General features: G+C 36.3%; 1 protein-coding gene across 7 annotated transcripts in view; it reads left to right on the forward strand.

Moving 5' to 3' along the window:
• The window catches only part of LOC137927471 (uncharacterized), a 53,393-nt gene that overhangs the window by 22,169 nt on the left and 8,843 nt on the right, over window positions 1-22,381 (forward strand). For 5 of the 7 annotated variants that reach the window (XM_068771284.1, XM_068771285.1, XM_068771289.1 and 2 more), the window contains exons 18-37: window positions 1,216-1,447; window positions 1,612-1,732; window positions 2,385-2,510; window positions 3,324-3,436; window positions 4,468-7,580; window positions 8,468-8,556; window positions 10,493-10,591; window positions 11,419-11,535; window positions 12,386-12,526; window positions 13,199-13,297; window positions 13,576-14,108; window positions 14,498-14,633; window positions 15,819-15,975; window positions 17,132-17,229; window positions 17,580-17,699; window positions 18,518-18,641; window positions 19,449-19,580; window positions 20,083-20,204; window positions 21,479-21,607; window positions 22,016-22,223. In XM_068771284.1, the coding sequence (XP_068627385.1) occupies window positions 1,216-1,447; window positions 1,612-1,732; window positions 2,385-2,510; window positions 3,324-3,436; window positions 4,468-7,580; window positions 8,468-8,556; window positions 10,493-10,591; window positions 11,419-11,535; window positions 12,386-12,526; window positions 13,199-13,297; window positions 13,576-14,108; window positions 14,498-14,633; window positions 15,819-15,975; window positions 17,132-17,229; window positions 17,580-17,699; window positions 18,518-18,641; window positions 19,449-19,580; window positions 20,083-20,204; window positions 21,479-21,607; window positions 22,016-22,223 (6,009 nt within the window). The remainder of the gene's footprint in view (window positions 1-1,215; window positions 1,448-1,611; window positions 1,733-2,384; window positions 2,511-3,323; window positions 3,437-4,467; window positions 7,581-8,467; window positions 8,557-10,492; window positions 10,592-11,418; window positions 11,536-12,385; window positions 12,527-13,198; window positions 13,298-13,575; window positions 14,109-14,497; window positions 14,634-15,818; window positions 15,976-17,131; window positions 17,230-17,579; window positions 17,700-18,517; window positions 18,642-19,448; window positions 19,581-20,082; window positions 20,205-21,478; window positions 21,608-22,015; window positions 22,224-22,381) is intronic. The other 2 variants (XM_068771286.1, XM_068771290.1) reach the window with 1 other exon arrangement.

Raw genomic sequence — 22,381 nt, forward strand, 5'->3', positions numbered from 1 at the left:
TTTGAAGTAAAATTGCCTAAACACATATCAACTTATGTACTTACCATATCTTAATATAAACAATCTCGAATGACAATGAATGAGTGAGACAGAAAATTGTGGTAGGAAATGTGATAAAAGGAGAATGATAGTGATGACATACTGCACACAGACTAAACATTTACAGTTCGTTCGTGCCTCTAATATAATTCACTATCCTATGTTTAGCTTTTTTATTCTTTTATGTATATTTTTTTAATTGGCATATGCTATCTATTAAAATTTTTATTTTGTTATGTATGAACCTATCAGCTGTGGGACTTTGAAATAAATAATGTAAATGCTTGCCAATTTTAGTTTAATAGAGAATGCTTCCAAACCAATTAATAATGTAAAGGGGTTAAAGATAAATATAAAATTAATTTATTTAATATAAGAACTTAATAGAACTATTGTTAATCACTAACTTTTCTTTTTTAATTTTGACTCTTTTTTGCTTTGCAAGATGTTATAGTTGTGGAAAAGAAGCAGGAAGATATGGAACAATAACGCACGTTTTTAAAAAAAGTTTATAAAATTGTTTTATATTTACCGTCAGATATACTTTAATAAACATACGAAATATATAAAAAATTAATGGATATAACAAAATAATTAAGCGATGTCATTACCAAGGGTGCTTCTCATTTGAATGTATGTTTATTGACTAATATCCTCTTTAGGTCAATTTACTTTTAATGTGCGTTTTTAATTTTTTAAATAGTGGTCCAACAATGTTTTGCGGAATTTTATTTTAATAGAATCGGGTTTTGGACAATGAGTAAAATAAATAATTATATTTCTTGCTTATTGAATGCATTTATGAAGTACTTGGTCAAATTCCTATTTAAAAGAACTATTTAGTGTTAATTTTATAATCAATGTGTAATACAATAATAAATAATGTTTGTTTGTTTTTCTATCTTTAGTTGTACTCTCTGTTAAGAACTCTGTTTCTTTTAGACTCGGACAATTAACTGTCTCCATCGATTGTATCATTTTGTCCGATGTATTGACAATGCTAGTTGGTAACTGCAGCTCCTGTAATGTCTAGTCTGACTACCATTTGACACTTCTTCTCTATCTGTTTCCTTCTCTTTTCGCACTAACTTTTTATTTTTATTTATAATTTATTGAGATAGAGACGTAATCCATCTGATGTTTCGCGTATTAATATATGTTATATAATGTTTGCAGTGTCTGTATCCGAGTCGCTGACTGGTTCCATGACGGGCTCAGGGACGGGGTCCGGTTCCGTGTCTGGTTCAGGGTCAGGGTCCGGTTCCGGATCCGTGTCCGGGTCGGGCGGTGCGAGCGGGCTTTGCGGCGCAGTGCGACGACTCGTTCGCTCCATAGCCGGCATCGAGCGCCTCATGGACCGCGTGCTGCGTCACTGTGCAGCCTGTCCCCCGCCTGCGCATGCGCATAGGTAACCCCGGGACTATGATACATATATTAAAAAAATGTTCTCACCTCATATACTAAAAAAGTAAGGAAATTTGTTACAGGCTACAATATCGTGATATCAGTCTCAAGCATGTCAATGCTGTTGATTAGCAGTTTTTACGAGTTACTAAACAAATAGTTTTACAGGAAACGTGTGGATCTCGGGCTATCGGAGGTGGACCGGAAGCTGATGGCGATGTACCGTCGGCTGCCGGAAGTGCACCGGAGACAGCTGCAAGTGTACAGGAGACAGAAAAAACTCTCCACGGTATTGTGATTATTGATTTTTTTTTTACTAATGGATTTATAAGGACATGATTCATGGAAATTTCGTCCGGAAAGGGCCTTGAGTTGTGACCACGAGCCGGTAGACGCACCGTGGGTAGACGATTAACATAGTCAAGGTCGCCGGAAGTCGCTGAATGCGGGCAGCTCACGAAAGGTTATTATGCCGGTCTTTGGAGGAGCCCTATGCCTTGCAGTGGGCGTCGATCGGCTAAAAAGTGAATGTACAAGAGATACGTAATTTATTAAGTATTATAAATAAAACATACTAGCTGATAATTGTTTTGGTTATTTATGTATATGGCTCAGGTTCAGTTTGAGGGCGACCAGAAAAAAGAGCTTAGTTTGTAATTGTTTCAATTGTTGTTTTATTTTTGTTTGGGTCTCGTTATTAAATAATTAACATTTCTGTCGTAAGATGTGTGCTGCAAATAGACCTGCCACCAAAGGTTTTCAATAGGACCGGTAGAAAGCGGCTTGTATCTAGCGTCTTTCGAAAACTTTTAAGCGTTTGTCACTTGTGGGTGAACGTTCTACTATGCGCTTGCCGGCCCGTGCTCTCTACTTCAGAAACTTAACGCCCCGAAGATTCTCTAGATACCAGTATTAAAAGTTGACATGACTGTTTGTTGCAGGTATGCACGCAGCTGGTCGGTGGATGTGCTCCGGCCCCTCCACCACCGGGCTCCCCTCCACCCGCGCCTCCCCACCAGCCTTGCCGCGCTCTCTGTCCGGAGTACCATCTGCAGCGCTTCAAAGAGGTACATTCACTAATACAGCAGAAATACCTGCCTGCTTTACCATAGTAGCAACCTATCGAGCTGAAATTCATCTTTCTTATTTGCTTAGGTCACAGCAGCCGTTAATTTCAAACCCAACTCTTCTCACTTTTTTTTAGGCTATGTCAATGAATTACTTCTTTATTAGCATCTACACAGCTATCCACAATCTGTATAATACACCATTATTTGGGCTACCTTGCATGGAGGAGCTCTGATAATCTAGAGAAGCTAATAGTTGTCGGCAATCTCGCTGGACAATGGTAGCAGAAACTGTGGAGCTGTGTGTAGAGGAGCTTAATTTGATTCTTCTTCTATCAAATTTCGCTCTTTTGACGTCATGTCGCACAAGTTATCACTATAAATGGTCCGTGACGTGTGTGTGTGTTGCCAGGAATGACTTGCTGATCCAAGATGTGGTTGTTTACGGTTGTTACGGTTTACGGGCTTTATCCGAAGGCTCACGAACGCAAGAATAGCAACGGAGAGGACTATGCGCTGGGCTTCGCTGTGCGGTCGAATCAGAACAGCTGTATTTAGAATTGTTCGTCTAAAGTGGCACATCGCTTACGCAACCAACGGTCATTGCCGATGAAAGATGTTCGTGTTGTGGCTACGAGGCTTAGGCAGACACCCCGGATCTGGACCGAAGACAGTCAAGGTCGGGGGCTGCGCAAGACCATTCATCGTGGTGATCTAAACTTCTTGCAGGCGCCTATCCGTTGACATGATATTGATGATAACTATTAACAAGTTGTCACAGCTGTCGTGAACATTCATGCTAAATTAAAGTAGATCCTCTATGTGTACCAGGTGCGGCGGAAAGTGATGCACATGCGGGATCAGCAGCTATACTACCACCGCCTGCGGATGTGGCTGGAGGACCAGCTCCGGCAGGAGCGAGAGAGGTACGGTCCCCAACTACTTTGTCATACAACAGATCGTAATCATAATGCTGTAGAGCATTAGGAGTTATGGCAGGTAGTTTTAAAAGGGTAAATTCGGAATACTCAATAATTCGTAATAATCATATACAAAAGAAACGGTGATGGCGTGGGGAGGCTATTACATGATACCCAGGTGATCCAGTTTGCCATAGGCAACTTTTTAAGGAATAGAAGTTGGAGAATTTGGTAACCATGTACATTCACGTTAAAGCGTAAGACCATAAATTAATTGATCTTCCCAAATTCTAAATGCCTCCCTTTATTTACGAGTATACTCAAATCTCCCTCGGGGAGTGATGGCTCAAGGGGCCAGTACACATTTAGTAGCTAAGGGCCTTGTTAGTACCATTGTGAATCAGGATAACTGTACCTCGGAATTTAAACTCTGTGAACTTTCTCCAAGGCAAAGTCCCGTAAGTTCCCAATAAGGCATTTAAATGATAATGTTAATTGATACCAATCAAAATGATAACGATTATTTAGTTAATAAGTTTTATGTATTTAAAGTTTAGCTGAATTGTATAAATATATAAAATTGCAATGAACTATTCACTGGTGTAGTAGCTGGGGGAAAAGTTCCTTCATATTTTACTTGACAATTCGAGATATTTTTTAAAAACTACTTTAACCTTAAAAAAACTAGTTTATATATGCCATTTTGTTCAATTACTACACACGTAATTAGTACATTTTAGAATTGATTTTGTATTTTTTTTACTTGCAAATTTAACCTTTTTAACGTCATTAAACCCATTAAAATACTTCACATTATCTTTACAACGACAAACAGTAAATCATTTTAGCTAGTGAAAGTTTACCCTGTTGGTCTTAAGGAACTAATTGAAAATGGCTATTATATTTTCGAAAGTATGTCTTAAACATTGAACTTCAATTTCCATTCTAATCAGATAGACAATGGCGATTGACTGCATTTAGTTCATTTAATTCAAGTGAACAAATGATTGCAACATGTATGTATTTTTTTCTTTCAGTCTTCCAGATAGCAACGTAACGTTGGTAGAAGATCTACCGCGACGCAAAAGGAGGACAGCTAGTCCTAAGGCACCGCGCATTAACGCCGCACCCAAGCGAAAAATCAAGCCTATCGTGACCTCGATTAACAAACCACACAAAATACTCCAACTGCTCAAACATAAACTGCCGGCCCAAACCGCAGATGCGAATGTAGATATAGACGCGAAAAATGAGACGAAAGATGAGACCAGATCGGAAGCAGAACCGCCGGAAGCCTTTCCGTTAGATAGAGAAGAAAATATAAGTGACACGGAAACGATAGTGGGAGAAAAGGAAGGAGATATGTGCAAAGAGATGAAGGATTGTCTAGCGAAGTTTGCGAACTTTGCGTTGAACAATCAAGAAATTAAAGAACAGAAAGATCAGGAAATTAAGTATCCGGAGTCTATCAGTCCACCTTTACAGGAGATGTCACCCACTTCATCAGAACCAATGCCTGTGTATTCCCCTAAACCTAATCAGCGGTTAATAGCCGTTAACAAATTCCTACAGAGAAACGATCTCAATGACAAGGTGTTAGACTTCCAATCGCAAATAACTACTGAAGTGATGAATGTACCTTTGAACGCCCGTCGTACACCGCTCCTAGTAAAAGATGAAACCGAAAACGAAATGAAAGTGAGTGAAGTGGACAGTTGTGAGATTGTAGTGGACTCCAGTAGAGACACAAATGTGTATAAATATGTTACGTTCGGCTTGGAGATAAAGAAGGCAATGGAAGAGTGTCAGAACATCATCAACTCATACAACAGTATTAAAGATAAGGACGGAAAGGAGAAGGAGGACACACAAGATGGCCCACTGTCTCTAGAACACATCTGCGAAGTGATGATGAGTTTAGATAAAAACGCAGAGTTCCTCGAGAAAATAGATTCCGACGAGTCCATAGACCTGGGCGCAGCAAACACGAAGTTAGTAGAGTTAGTCGAAAACATGCCACAGATACTTGCCAACATGCCCGAAATAGCGTCTAAGTTGTCCGAATTCGCGAACACGTCATTTGAACTCCCCGAGTTTGCGTCCATTATGAGCAGCTTGCCCGATGTCAACAACGAAGCCCAGCTCACACCGGAGACACTCAAACAAATTCGCGAACTAAAACTCAATAAGACCAGGGACAGCGTCAAGGTTACCAAAAACACCGCCAAACGCAAAAACAACCGTAGGATTAAGAATAATTTCGAAGGCAGCGATGTTATGGGTACAATGACATTCGAGCTCGACAGCAAGGAACTCTCCGAGCTCTTGAAGGAAGAAAAAGATATACAAAGTCTTATGAAAAATAAAAACAATAAAGAAGACTTTAAAGATCTGCTATTCTCTATATCAGCTCAAATAGTTAATAATAAGGTGTTTGAATATGTTAAGCAAAATAAGAGTCCAGAAATAGTTAAATGCTTAGAAGAGGACAAGGAGTTACTCGGTAAGAATATCCTTGTGCAAGAGATGATAACAAAAGAGGCCACACTCTTCGACAACTCGGTTAAAGACGCACTCAGTATGGAGGAGTTACGGGAGTTAGTTAAATCAAGGTTTAATTCATGGAAACAGTTTGTAGCAACAAAATTCAAAAGCATACCTATAGAGTTACTGGAAAATGAAATAGAAACGATGTTAGACAAATTCCAATTATTCATTCACGATTTAGCGGGAAAACAGAGTGTAAATCACACAGACAAAATAACAGAGAAGATAGAAGAAATTAGAAAAAGTATGGAAGGGGAAAATGACTCTGAGAACGAAAGCTGCACTGCATCTAAGGAATCTCTCAAGCAAATAACGAAACTATTTAGTCCGCAAGCTGGAAACACCTTTGATTTATTAATAATGAAGTTATCAAAGATGACAGAGGATCAGAAGACTACAGTAAAAAGTCTGAAGTTCAAATACATTGATGTTGTGCGACGCTGTATTGAGTCACAGCAGTTAGTCAATTGGATTCTAACCGACCCTGAAATAGCTGCTGATGTTATACTGGAACACACGGGCTTACCCGTTAAAAAACCTGTCAACGTCCCCGACTTCACAACCATGAGCTTAGATAGAAAGAAGGAATATTTCACAGAGCGTTTAAGGGAAATGAACAGGATATTTATGGAAACTTTACCCAAGAAAGCTCTAGCTGGTGATGAATGGTTAGTGATGTTATACAGACTTGAGCAACTGGAGAATTCCCTCAAAGATACATTTTCAAAAATTCCACCACCGCCAGTAAAACCAACTCCGCAATCTCAAATCGCGAGTGAAGCTGAAATATTAGCCGCTAAAGGCCTTAGCAAAATTATAGGGAAAGCGAACTCAGTTAGAACCATTAAAAAAACAAACGTTGAACCACAAAAACCTGTTAATAAAGAAGAGAAAACAGAAACAGAAGTTAAAGAAGCGCAAAAAGTGAATGATAAAGACGAGAGGAAAAGTAAAAATGAAGCACTTCTCGCCAAATGTGAAGCCATTCTTACATCAAAAGGCGAAAAGAATCTTCTAGATAGTTTTTATACAATCAAATCATATATAACTCAAGGTTTGCCCGTCCCAGATACATACAAGAAGCATGTCATATCAATTTGTTCCAGTATAGATGCAAAATTACTTGATGAAGACATTGAGGAAACTTTGAAATTAAAAGTAGACGATAAAAGTGAAGAATGTGTTATTGAAGTCTCTAAAGATAAGACGCCCCTATCAGTTATCGGTTCACAGAATCCTGAGTTGCTCGCAAAGTATTCTGCACAGGCTTTAAGGAATGCGAAGCAAACGTTGAATGCCGTCGCCTTTAGAAACATGATGAGAAATGGTCAGACCAAGTCCGAGAGCGACGCGTGCGATACTCCAAAGAGCGACTGCAAGTGGACTAACGACTGCATTTGCAGTAGCTGCAAGGAGTCTGACGTCACCAATTCAGTGTGCTTGGGCGACATCGTTAAGCAGTGCTACGATATGGAGGCCAAGTCCAAGAATGGGTTAGAAGAGAGGAAGAAGGAGGTGAAGCAGCCCAAACTGTTACCGAAGCCAGCCAAGCCGCCGGCGAAGGTGTGTGAGAACGCTTCACATCAGCAGCACATTTGCAAAGGTAAGTTCTGTTATGGGACTAAATTAAACTATTTTTATAAGAGATTTCCACCTGTTTACTGACTCCTTACGATATCTTTGGAACCATAAAGCAAATTAGGAATATCTTATAGATTTAGTCGTTACTTTGCAGAAGTCCATCCTAACTAAGAAAGGGACTAATATTTTATATAGCTATTTGCGCAATGCAGCAGTAGTCGTGCAATGAAGTGCACCGCCAGCCCGCTGATAAATGCGTATGCGGCAAACAAAGCGAAACACAACTACCACTGTTAATTCACCCTACACATGTTTCACCCCTCCACAGAGCATCCTCAGGAGATGTTACACCGACCAGCGCCAAATACCGAGTTATGATGACTCGGTGTATGGCACTGGTTGTGGTATACCAAAAATCAATGGTTTCAGGAATAATGTTATGATAATGTAGTAAGATAAAACATTTTAAAAGTTTGGATTACTACAAAATAAAAATTGTCCCTGCAAACTTTGTACTGACAGAAGCTTTTGGCCTGTCACATTCCAATAGAAAAAAAATTAATGTAACTTATTATTTCAGTGATTACTTTACACAGTTTGATTGGAATTAGGTGTAAAAGTCTTAAAGATAAAATGAGATGTACATTCCGCTTTGAAGCTTTTCACACAAATAACCAATTACCCCGTTTAACATGTTAATCTATTCCACTCATTATAATATTTATGGATATTACAGCTATAAATATGTAGAGGGACAGTTAGTGTTTAAAAGTGTGTGGTATTTGTACATAGATTACTAGTAATATATAACATATATGAGAAGAATTTTTTTAATTTAGCAGTAATGTCATAATGGAAACTTTTATATATATATTTTATTACATTTTATATACTTATTTGTGTGTGTAGTGGGTCACAGCGGCGGTGGCGCCTGCGCAGGGGAGGCCGCTTCGGATCAGCCCTGCTCTTGTTGCTACTGCACCGTTTTTGGACACGCTGTAAGTGACTTGTTCTTTTCTCTGATCTCAACTTGCAGAAAATGTTCTATTCACAGCTCATTGAAGATCAGGCTTCAACAAGCACTAAAAACGTAATATTTATTTTGAAAAATCTTAGTGAAGGTTTAAGAATGGCAAATCCCTTTATGGACATTGATCTGTCTGTGGAACGAAGTCTTATTCTTAAGAGACACATTCCTGATGAGATAATTACAATATTTTTCAAATAATTGTTCAAGCCTTAAGATAATTAATCAATTCGCTGCCAAGCCCAAATTATATGAAGTCATCCCCATTCCCATTTATATTTTGCGCGTTATGGTTTACCAAAAACCTGTTATTTTTTGGTAAGAGCACATATATTATCATACATAATCATTTAGAAGCAGAAAACCAAAGACGAGTATACTCGTCTTTGGCAATGGAAAGGCAAAAGGACTCGATATCCTTTTTCGTATTTGCCTACATTTTAGTAGAATAAAAATAATAAATCACGCAGATGGATAAAGTAATGAAAATGCAATAAAACGAGACACTGTAGCTGAGCATTCTGTAAATTGGCAACACTTAGAAATTCACTATTGTTGATTACAGTGTCTCGTCAGATAACGGGATAATATAGTGCCGCGTATTTTTATTTCACTTCGAGCTGAGTACCTGCAACACCTCTTATCAGTAATCGCAATAGTTTTGTAGAGTTCGGATTAACAAATTATTAGTTGTGAAATAAAATTTTGAACAAGTTTTGCTCAGTGATATCACACATTGTATCAGGTATACTATCAAAGTGAAAATTCTCAATGGTTCTATCCCTTATACAATTCAATTTAGTTATAATGGTCGACGATATATCAAATGGCAGTGATTTTGATTCAGATAAAAAATATTTTCTAAATGATGATTTCGAGACTGAATCAGACGAAAGTCTATCTCCAATTGCAAAAAAAGACCACGAATTAATGTGGTGTATGATTCGGATTAATCAGAAAATAAAGATGAAGTTCCTACTACTTCTATCAATGTGTAATAAATAAATGAAGATACCAGAAATGGCAATATGTGGACGGACATAAGTATTTAAAGTAGGACGAGTATACTCGTCTTGGAAATGCGTGACACTCTGCCAAAGACGAGTATACGCGTCCTTGGCAGCGAATGAGTCAATCAAAATGTTGAAAAATTTCAATTAGATTGGTTTTTGTTTTCAAATATTTGCTTTTTTATTTTGTCATCCAGGTATGTATCCCCTAAAACCCCATATAAGTGAGCATTCCGGATTCACGGATACTGTATTCGCGGCATATTTATGGAACATTACCCTCATTACCCTGCGAATTAAGAGCTCATACTATATTTGTTTTAACTGTTTTTTTTATTTATGGAAATTTTTATTTATTTTGCAAATAAATTCATGAGCTACCCTGGCCAAAGGTCGCCCCAATGACAGGTCCGTCGCTGCCCGCATCTAGCGTTGTCCTGCGACCTTATCCATGTTGTCAGTTGACCTGGTGGGGGGAGGGGGTAGACGCGGCGTGGGTATCCCCCCACCGGCTCGTGGTTGTCACTTAATAACCTATATTCTTTTATTTTATTATTAATTAAATTAAACATTATATTTGGTAATGTGTCTGACATCTTTTTTAATTTGCAGTCTGAAGGTCATATTGTGCAAAAAAAATTTGCCCACACATATTTAAAATGAACTGATGCGTCAAACCTCATATATTGCTCAAATTCCAATAATATCTTGTACTATTTAATATAGATAGATCTACTTTTAGTCGTCGAAGAAAATTAATTTTATTTACTTTAGAGTTTTCTATTATCTTTCACCATTTTATTGTTGTTGGTAGAAAGTTTCACATAACAGGTGCATGCCTTGCTTATATTCTGGCTACACAGTGTAATTAAATACATATAACCTGTTCTCCTACAGCCTCCGCTAACGACCCCCGTACCGAGGAACTTCAACGAAACTAGGGAGCGTCTTAGGTCAATACTCAACAAGAAGAAGCAGAAATGTAAAAGTGTCAATGTGAGTAAACCTTTTTATTTATAATGTATCTTTAAACGTTCAAACAGCAATATATACATGTCTGTTGAGACCGCGGACCAGGATCAGCGCACTTCCGATCGCGCTCAACCGTCTCCTTCTACATTATGATGCTCTCGTAGAAATCAACTAGCGCTATAGGCTTTTCTCAGCCAGTCAGATCACCAGCTCAGATATTTAATGGAATCAGGCGTTATTTTGCGGAACTCCATCCTAAGTAAGAAAAGGACCAATATTTAGCCACTTTCGCACATGCAGTGGTAGTCGTGCAACAAAGTGCACCGCCCGCCAGCCCGCTGATAAATGCGCATGCGGCAAACAATGCGAATTACACAACTACCACCGTTAAATCAATCAACAGGTGTTCCACCCCTCCACGGGGCATCTTCAGGAGTTATGTTACACCGATTAGTGCCAAACACAGAGTCAAAGGTTTTACCTTACCGACGAACAAGTTACTTCTTATCCATCTACCCTCATCAATTACTTTTCAACAACGAGGCGTTATTATGTGTACTCTTAATTGAATAGGATAGGACACCATTAATCGATCTTAATTATAGGCAACATTTTACATGTGCGTTACAATGGCTGTTATTACAAAATTATACATTAATTAACAATGTTCCAAGTAGCATAAGTAGTTCTGGGTACAGATCGGTGGTCAATATTAATTCGCAGCGTTCTTCAGCTTGTAATTTGGGTTGCCGATGTCATGTGAAAATCACAAGCAAGCATTTAATTCACCAATCCATCCCTTTATTTGACATTAAGAATATAGTTATATAGAATTATGTAATTAACCCTAGGGCGAAGTGGCAGAACCGGCCGCTGAAAAGAAGCAGGTGACCGTGCAGACTCAAACCACAGAGACACCGCAGCAAACTAAACCTGCGAAGCCGGTCACACCGCAACCGAAGCCTCCGGTAAGTTGGTCTTATGTTTTTTTTTTTAAATATATCTGAATGACCAGTTGTCCTTTTCAAATTACAATTAATGTGGTAGTCATTTCTCAAGTAAGCCAGAATAACTTGAGATTGATATAGGTTGCATTAACCAATTTATGCTCCCGATGGCACTATTCCCTGTTCTTTTTTCAACAGTGTAATACCACTTATCACAAGTTCCCTTTATAACTTTCTCGTGCTTCTTATCATTTATTTTATATGTTTTATTTCTGCCACCATCATCATCATCATTGGACGTCTAACGTATGACTCGTTGGATGTCCACTGCAAGGCGCAAGCCTTCACCACCTCCTAAAGATCGATACGAGCACTGGTCTTCCACTGCTTTTATTCAGCAACTTGCTGCAACCTTGAATGTATCATGGGTCCTCCTAGTTTGGGGGGGACAGTTTATTTCGTGTACTGTGTATGTCTCTACTGCGGAATTTATAATGGTAAATAGATAATGCGTGTTATACGAAGATATTCGTGCAATGCGTCCTAACACGACGCGGAATAATCTACATTGCTGTAAGGAAGAGTTTACAGTTTAGTAAAATTTGACTTCTTTGTTTTAACTTGTGAGTTTCTCGTAGCTGGAACAGCAACTAAGGCTGACAGTATCAAATATATATGATTAATTGTATTAGTAAATAAATTGTACATATTTAATCCTCTTAATGAACATTGGCTACCATCGGGAGCGGCATTTTATGAACTCTTTGCATGAAGACGGTAGCAGTTCCTAAAGCAAATAGATTAAAAACTTACATCACCTTCTCCCACTCCGTGTACTCTATTTTAAAAGAAATATTTGTATATTTTCCAGGCCCTACCGAAGACCTTACCGCCCACCACCACGTCAGCTCCAGTACAGCCTAAGCGGACAACTCCTGATGAACAGCAGCGGCAGCTTGCAGACAAGATGGCCAAAATGACAGTCTCCGAGAAACCTGATCAAAAGCCCAAGGTAAATAATTATTCAATGGTGATGTACGAGTCTTTGGTAATGTTTAAAACCACACATGACATTGACGCCATACCATGGCTAGAATTCTGCTATAAATATTGTTCATGGTAGTAAACTCTGATTATTTCTTATTGAAAAACACTTATATTCTGATCCAAAATTAGATTTAAAAATGAAAAAAAAAAACAATATATATCACATAATTATATAACTATATTACAAATAACACAAACTGTGTTTTGCTGTGCAGTTAAAATAAGGTAATTTTCACAGTACGTGAGACCAAGTTAGACTGGCAATCAAGTGCAGCCAAGCTAGGGGTCGCATTTTTTGACCTTATATAAATACATCTAGATCTGTTCCTCGTACAATAAAGTCCCTGTATATATCCGCATCTGTTTACCTACTTAATATCAAGCACACAGTCTATGATTGAAGCAGTGGATTAATTGTGAAAAGAGAACTTGTATCATCGAGTCGGATACAAATAGATCAGTGAGATACATATATATTTATTCATATTATTATGCATTTTAAATCATCTGTAGTGATCACTTTTGTTTGTGATGGCATATGAAGAATGTCAGAAAAGTCATATTTGAAAGAAATAACATCTGAAAAATGAGGATTGAATTTTTTATTGTAAGGATAAATCCATTTTTAATGTTACAGGCTCTTCAAAGAACTGTACCAGTGCAGACCAATGTGCTCTCCAGTTTGAAAACTGACGGAAAGGTCAACCCAAATGCAATGGAACAAATAAGAATTCAGGTAAGATGAATGATATTTTTGATCAATTTTGCTTATACAGAGTGATTTGAGGTGTTCCAAAAATTAATATCCTGTCATTTCAGAAATACTATATAAAATATGTGTTGCTTATTATTTGTGAAACCATTGATTTTTGGATATGGTGTGCAAATTGATTTGAAATGTTACTTACATTCACCGCTTTACAGCTTTTACACTTATAACCAATCATCCTGTATATATAAAAAAGAATTGTATGTGCAAAAAACTCAATTTGTGAATTATTATTATTGTTATAGCAATTAAAACAGAAACATTTACAACAACAGCAGCAGCAGCAACTTCAACAACAGCAGATATTTCAACAACAAATTCAACAGAACCAACAGAAGAAACCGGAACCGATATACGATTTACCTATACATAATAAACCGACCTTAACACCTCAACAACAACAACAGATAAGACAACAACAACTACAGCAACAACAGCAACAACAACAGCAACTTCAGCAGCACCAATTACAGCAGCAGCAATTGCAACAGCAGCAGCAGCAAATGCAACAACAGCAACTACAACAACAACAACATATGCAACAGCAAATGCAGCAACAACAGCTACAGCAGCAGCAACAAAAGTTGCACCATCAGCAACAAATGCAACAACAGCAACAACAACAGCAGCAGCAGCTAGCACAACAGCAACAGGAACACCAGCAGCAATTACAACAACAACAACAACAAAGACAAGGTCGTGCGCCGCAACAGAAAGCAACAGTTTCAATGTCCAGCAGAGATACAAGTGTTTTCTCTACTTCATCAGGTTGTTCTGGGTAAGACAGAATTTTAATTATTTTTGTACTTTGCTGGACTGTAGATTGTTTTGACTTGCAGTCCTTATATTTCTGCCATTAATAAAAGAGTTTTCAAAATGTACATTCGTACAAATATAATTGAAACAATTAATTGATTTTAAAATCATTCAATTGTATTGTTTTGGAAAGAATAACTTTTGCCGAAAATGATAGATGTCTAGATGACTAACGTGGATGACGGTTCTTTTATACAAGTTGCATGACTCGAATAAATTTGCTGGATGAGATTATGCAAATGCATCCTTACGGTGGTGAACCTAAACATGAATGGAGATAGTAAGTTTTAAAAACATACTAATTTATTCTTGGTACTATAGAAAGTTAAAAATACTTTAAATATTTTGCAGAGGATCATTCTGGAGGTGCGGTAGGGCAGAGGACCCAAGGGATCTGGACGCTTTACTGCAGTACATAGAGGGACCTCAGAGACATGTCGACAGGGGCAAGAAGAGGGCCAAAAAACAGCGGCAGCGCGCTAAGAAGGTTAGCTTTTTTGAAAGTCGCCATCGACATATATTTATATCAGGAAAATTTTTTTCTTTAAAAATTCGAAAACTAAAGACATAGTTCACGTATTTGCGCTTTAATACGCATGATCTGACACTTAAAATGTCAAATTAAAATTCTTTGACTAAATTAAAATAAAATACTAAATTAAAATTCAACCAACCCTGTGCAAGAAACATGAGTTTTTTTTACACTACTGCGACTTTAATGAATGGAGAGTAATTATATAATGCATATACCATTTATTATGTATATAACATTAGCTGTCCTCTCATGTACTGCCTTTTGTGTGTGTTATTTGATAAAATTAGTTCTTGGTAATTTTAGGATGCTTAAAAAATATTCAGACCGAGTTGAAAATTTATAAGGGCTATATTTTGAAAATATGCACTTTTTTAACCCTTTAACTGTTTATCACGAGTATACTCGTCAGAACGAAACTATGTTTTTTTTTTCATAATTTAGAGGAACTAAAGAAAATTGCATTCGTGTTGTTATTAAATAAATCAATTGTAATTTTATTCCCTGAAAAAGGACAAATAAATATCTTTAAAAATGTTCATTTTAGAATATTTGTTAGTGCCCAATATGCAAGGTAGTATGGTAGCTGCGCCTTTCTTTAAGCTATCATTGCCCTTAATATAAATTTTTAGTTTTGTAACTTATATTTCTTAAATTTCAGTTGACCTTTCATTGCTTCTGTTTTTATTCCTACAATGCCTTAATTTTATCTTTGTGATATTTTTTATCAAAGAAATAAATTTTGTTAATTAACAATGAATAAAAATATATATGTTATAAAAAACCAAATCAAAACGCAATATTTGATTTTTATTCATGATTGCCTACTTTTATAGGCAGAAACATTTTACTCTGTTTATGTCGAGTATTCTCGTCTTCGCGTGTCTGAAAATAATTATGCCGACAGAAAAAGTTTCTCAAAAATAAATTTAACAATTAAAGGGTTAAATTAATGTCTTCTCATCCTCTCTTGCGGGTGGAATTTCGTAAATTGCGTTTCACAGGTGGTCGGTGTAAATGATCCTATTTGGATAATAATAACAATGTTTGTTATTACATACACGCCTTTAATATTCCCATTCAACGATATATGAGAGCTGTGGTCTATATTTTTTTAATAAAATATAATATTTGTGTCAGATGGAGTCACGGCTATTGGAACAGCGTAGTGCCCTGGCCGGGGAGCTGTCGTATACCAGGGCAGTGGCCTCCACGATGTCCGAGGCGATCGAGGCGGCCACCAGGAGAGCGCAGCATGCTAAGGCTGCACTCGCTCATCACCGCGCCAAAAGGAAGGGTGAGCGTTAACTATATTTTATTTTGAGTGATCTACGGTGTGTGTTGATAGTTATTACTTTTAATTTCATATAAAAAGTAATGTCGGATGAAAGCTGTGAAGTGTCATTTTCTTTGATTAATTTACTAAGAAATTTTCATTTTCTTAAAATTAAAATAGCAAATTTCCCAAATATGTTTATCGTGAGCATACTCTGAAATAGAGTAATATACTTTTTGCAGAGCCTGTGTTTAATGAACTTCTTGTATTAACAAAGATAATACTTTACCACGTCGTTTGGTTACTTGTTATAAAATCGTATATATTGACCTATGAATGAGTGAGCTTTTTAGCGGGTACAATAAGTATATTTTTAATCTTTAAAATCATTCTTAAGTTTATATTATTTTTTTTTGTACATACAATAGGTTGTAGTAAATATATTGTGTAATACACAAGTGTGTGAGAGATAAGAGTATAAATGACATTACCTTGAGTTTTCTGTCAGTAAATTTTTGGCAATATCTCAACACCTCGCTTTGCGTCGTTTCGTTTTACGTTTTTTCGAAGTTGCTTCTCTGCTTAATCAGTACTAATTTTCACTGTGCGTCGTTAGATTTTTGTCGCTGCGTGGTTTTGAGTTAAAGTCTTTAATTTCTTTTTTTTTTCTTAAAGATGGCAACACATGTTTCTAATTGCGCCATGCCATCAAAATTGGGGATTATCTTTTAAATTAAAAATCAACGCAATTTTAATAGTTTTTCCAATTTAGAGTTTAGTTTCAAATACATCGTGTGTAGTGTGTTGTGGTTTTTAAAAAGAGAGTAATAAATTTATATAAATTTTTACATGTTATTTCTGGTTACAAAAAAATTAAATATTTTTCCAATTTATTTATTGGTAGTTATATTATATTTGTTTTTCAAATATTTACTTTTTTCATTTTTCTTTTCAAAAAGTAATATTTTCTTAACCCCGAAATCTATCTTCTATCATGGTTTTGTTGTAAGAAATCTTAATTCACTTTGAATGGTGTTTTTTTTTTTGGAACGTAACCGCGACGCTGAGTAAGGTATTGGTGTACCAAAAATAATAATAAGAATGTGTTGCATACAATAAAATAAATGTACATCCAATGACCATCACAAATTTTAGGAGTGTTCCCATTATCTTTCAGGTAAGAAACAGAAGCTAAATCCTGCTATCCAAGCCAAGGTCCAACTCTTGACTGAACAGCTCACCAAGATGAACTCTTTCATCACCACCACAACCAAGGTACTATTGTAACTGTTTTTAATATAATTTATTATTGCAATTATATGTTATTTTAGATTTATTGGATTCAACCATATTTACATTTTAAAAAAAACGAAAATTATTTTTGACGAATATCTTATATAACAGATAAAACTTAATGTACGAGATATATTATATACATAAGTATTTTGTTATAGACAAACCAGTTGTGCTACAGAGATTTAGATATTTACACTATTTTACATGATTTTATTAACCTTAATACTGCCTCTAAAAATTAAAGTAAATAGTATGAGCTTCTAAAAGCATTATAAAGTGGACTGTGTATTAATAATTGCGCTTGGTTAATTAAATAATTTGTCTTACAGGAGCTGCAAGCGGCAGAGAAGCAGGTGGCGGAGGTGAGCAGCCGCCTGCAGCAGTGCGACAGGGAGCTGGCAGAAGCTAGGGCTATGCAGGGTAAAACGGAATGGGCTGCTGCACAGCAAGTAAGCAATAACCATATGTAAAACACTTTTTTCACTACAAAGGTGAGGTAGATGATATCTGCAGAGCTAAAGAGACAATGTTTACGTTATGTCAACATCATTTTAACCGTAGCACATTCCTTGATGGACACAGGCTACCCCCAGAGATTACTAATAAGCGGTTTCGACGATAATTTCAATATCGAAGTTAAATTATAAAATTCAGGAAGAGTACACTTGTACAGTTTGCATAAAAATCAAAAATAAATACACCTTTGTAATATTTTACAAATCTATACAAATAAATTGAGTGTCAGTTTATAAATTTTAAAATAACCGGTTTATGTTAATGTAATGCTAATGTAAATATATACATGGTATATATATACCAAAAATACATTTTTTTTAAATTTTTGTACATCTGTTTGTTCCGGTTAATCTCTGAAATGGCTAGAACAATTATGACGGGACTTATACTGGCAGTTAGCTAATGTAATAAGGAGTAAATTTGGCTGCTTTTATTTTAGAAAAAAAAAATTATTATTTTTTCTGCTTGAATTGTTGAATGAACACAATGCATCGCTAAATTTAATCTAAGGTCGAAAATAATACACATATCTTCTTAAATTAAATAATCTTATTACAATTATATTGTTCTTATTTTTAAATGATATAAAGGTAATATATTATGCCTTGCTGCGTTTATCGGTTGACATGATTACGATTAACAATTTATTTTTTTGTATTGTGTTGCCAGTGAAAGAATGTATTTTTTGTTCAATGGATAGGACGAAATTTGTAAAATGTCCAAATGTTATAATAGAAAATAATTTTTACAGAATCAAACTGCAGAAGAGCAGGAGAAACCCATCGAAAATCCTCAGGAGATGCAGCAAGAGCAAGAACTGAACCGGCAGCGGTTGCAACATTTCCTGCAGCTGAAGGATGCAGCGCGAGCCTTAGGTGAGCTCTTCATACTGAAGATCTGTACTAAATATTATTATTCCAAAATACTGACCTTGATATGTTATAGGTATAAAAGCTATAGCTTTAAAGCTATTTGCTGCAAAATAGCTTTAAATCTTCTCCGCCTATATTCAATCACCCTCTATAAAGTAATAATTCTAAAATATGTTCTGTAATATTTTCTTTATGAATGCGTCAGAATAGCAAAGACAATATCTTTAATTTCCAATACAAATCATTGATTAAATTAAAATCCCCTTATATTTTACATATTTAATTGTTTTTACTGTTGGACTGTGACAGATTAAATTCAGGTAGTTTCTAACTGCAAATTAAACTATAATAATTAATTAACAGTAAATTTTAATATAGAGTTAAATATATGTAATATGATCGAAATATAGTATATATTGTAATTAGATAATACATAAGGTGATTGGTTATAGATGTAAAAGCTTTAAGAGAATGAATGTCATATTTGTCATACACCTATTTAGAGTAAATCACTCGAAAATATATTTCATTAGTTTATTTTATTTTTTTTGAAATGCGACAGGCCAATAATTTTTGGCAGTACAGTCTGCAGAAACAAATAGTAAATAATAATTAATTTTAATATGTAGTAATCGGAATACTGGAAACATTTTTTTCTTATATTGTCATTATGTTAGTTATTATTTCTGGAAACATTGATTCTCTGTTAGGGTTTGTTATACTTTAATTAAAATTACATAAGCTATATATTTAATCCTTTATAGCTTTTATACTTATAAATACTTAACATATATATTGTTGGTGAAACAGGTGGTGGAGACGGTAGCGGTGTAGTGCGAGTGAGACGAGCGGGCTCGGGCGGTGTCACGCTGTCTGTGGGCGGACGTGCAGATGTGCCCCTCGCACAACTACTGCAGGCCACCGACATAAACAAACAACCTGGTACTGATACATTAACGTTCCCACTGATGGGACACAAGTTTCTTAGAGCAAAAATCTTCTCTCAAGGGAGATGAAGGGAATCGCTAAGTATGACAAGGGGAGGTACGGGGTGGAGTCTAAGAATAAATGGATCACGGTTTAGATACTTCCGTTTAAGATACATCAAAATTTCTTTGTTCTAAATATTTAATTCAGATTTTTTTTATTAACGGTCCTAACAATACTCACAAAATATTAAGGAAATCAGGGTTCAGAAACTGACATATTGATAATAGTAAAAAATAGCTAGTAGTAGACTATTATCAAAATAACCAATTATTTTTAAAAAATGTGGTGGTTTAAAATGGTTATTGTCATTTTTACTGTAATTTTCTTAGTTTTTACTCAAAAAGTGTCTTCGAAATATTTGCTGTAATTAAAAATATTGGTTTTACAAAAGTCGTGTGTATTTCTCCAAATTCAAAAGTGTAACATATATAAATGTAATGTGTTGCGATTTCAGGTGTGGTGGCACCGGAAGAACCAGCTCCTCAGCAGAAACCTGATCAGCCCCAACGGAAGCAAACGTGGGAACAGGCTTTGGCGCATATCAATCAGCTCGCCAAAGGAGGCAATAAAGATAAGGTAAACGAAGTTCACGGGAAGCGCAAGACCAGACACAGAGGTGATCTTTGGGCTGACATGATGATGAAAACGTGGCTGGTTGGAATCTGTTTAATCAATAATCATCATTTCATCCATACGACGTTCTTCATTGCTAGACATAGGCTTCTTCCCTTCAGATTTTCAATAGGACCAGTCGGACCTTCATTCAGAATTTTCTGACGAACATAACACGTTCACGCCGGGGTGACCCACCGGGTGGGTCACACTTGACTGTTCCTTGGGGCGGCGTGACCCACCCATGGATCACACTTGACTGTTCCTTGGAGCGGCGTGATTCATCCATGGATCATACTTGACTTTTCCTGGGGCGGCGTGACCCACCCGTGGATCACACTTGACTGTTCCTTGGGGCGGCGTGATTCACCCATGGATCACACTTGGCTGTTCCGCGGAGCGGCGTGATCCACTTGTGGATCACGCGTTTCCAGAAAATTAGTCATTATAAATAAGTAGATTTTATTTTTTCTCAACATTACATGTAAAAATTAAATATAAATATATTTATATCGATGCAACTTTTCAAAACATTATAAGCATAATGTGAGCTAGCCCTTATAACGCGTACAATATGGCGTTCCTTTTTTTTGCGGCATATAATCTGTTTTGTGTTTTTGATAATTGTGAGATTCTTTACATCGTTTTCGTGTTCCTGGCAGCCCCTTGTATTGTTGTAGAAAATATGTACGTTTCCTTGATGGATTTCTCTTTTCTATTTCAGCATCTTCGATTTCTCTGTGACGATCTTTGTTCAAAAGTTGATCGTTAATTTGTTCTCGAAATTTTAAAATGTGAATTTTTTAGTTCCCTATTTTTTGTGAATATACCATGCATTTACCAGGAATTTTTCGCATATTATTTCTATCATAACTTTTCTGTACCATATTAGTGTTCTTTAAAGACAACTGTAGTAAGATGATGTTTGATCAGTTAGATAAGAAGCCTCGCACTGTTATGATATCGCAATAAGCGTGTTCAAACTCGCAGCGATATTGCCCCTTCCCTCGAAGCGTAACGCGATAAGACAGTCGCGCCTCACGCGGATAAATGTAGACTTTCGTCCCGGCGTGAACGTGTTAAACAAGATAGACAGACAATCATATTGTCTATCTACCTTGTAATCGATAGTTTCCACTCCAGAACCTTAAGGTCCCAAGTGGCCATCTGTTCTGAGTGCCTTTGCAAAGCCCTCTAAATGGCTCGGTGACATAATGACATTCAACTACAATTTTCAGAAAAAGCAAAAGGAGGCGCAGGCGGCTAAAGCGGATGCCAAACAGACAAAGGAGCAACAGAAAGCTCAGCCGAGCACCGAACCGCAGCCGCTGTCAAAGAAACAAAGAAAGCTTCTGGCGAAGCAACAGGTATGCAAATTCAATATTCACTTTTATTTTAAACTTGCACTCGATTCACGGTGTATCTAATATAAAATGTATAACATTTTTCAAATTGAATTTGGTAATATTTTCTTAGCTGGAGAAGAATGTAAACCTGAGACTTCACCTCTGACAGTTGCAATATTTATTCCACAAGATTAGTTCAAACGTATTAAACTTGTTTTTTTTTTAAGTTTAAAACTAGGATTGATTTGCTCAAAACACTGTTACAAGATTATGTATGGATGAGACAAAAAAGAAAAATCTTGCCGGGGTTTATTGTAAGCTCTTCTTAGATTAGAATGTGCTTAGAACACATGTACATTGAATGGATGTCAATATCTCTTAAATTAAACATCAAAAGCAAAAATGAATAATGTAAATACTAATTTGAAGGCGGAGAAAGAAGAAAAGAAGAAGCAGCAGCAAACAGAAGTAAAGAAAAAAGACAAAAAAGTCGACCCACCGAAACCAGAACCAGGAGCAGGCAAGAAGGCAGATAAGAAAGTAGAAGTCAAGGCAGAGGAGAAAAATAAAAAGAAGGAATCCAAAAAACAGGAAAAGGCTGAAAAGAAAGGGAAGGAGTCCAAACAAGAGAAGACAGGTCAGTTTTTATGCTTAATAAAATCATATGACGTATGCATTTAATCATTTTATTATTTACTTAAATTCACTTATAGGGACCAGTATTTACGCTATAAAAAGAATGCCATATGAGCCTAATTTGATTGATTCTAGAGTCAGAATTTGCTCTCCCTTATA

The sequence above is a fragment of the Battus philenor genome, unplaced genomic scaffold (genome assembly GCF_028537555.1).
Source record: "Battus philenor isolate CCGP_79_NKW_IND1 unplaced genomic scaffold, ilBatPhil1.0.hap1 SCAF_30, whole genome shotgun sequence".
NCBI lineage: Eukaryota > Metazoa > Arthropoda > Insecta > Lepidoptera > Papilionidae > Battus > Battus philenor.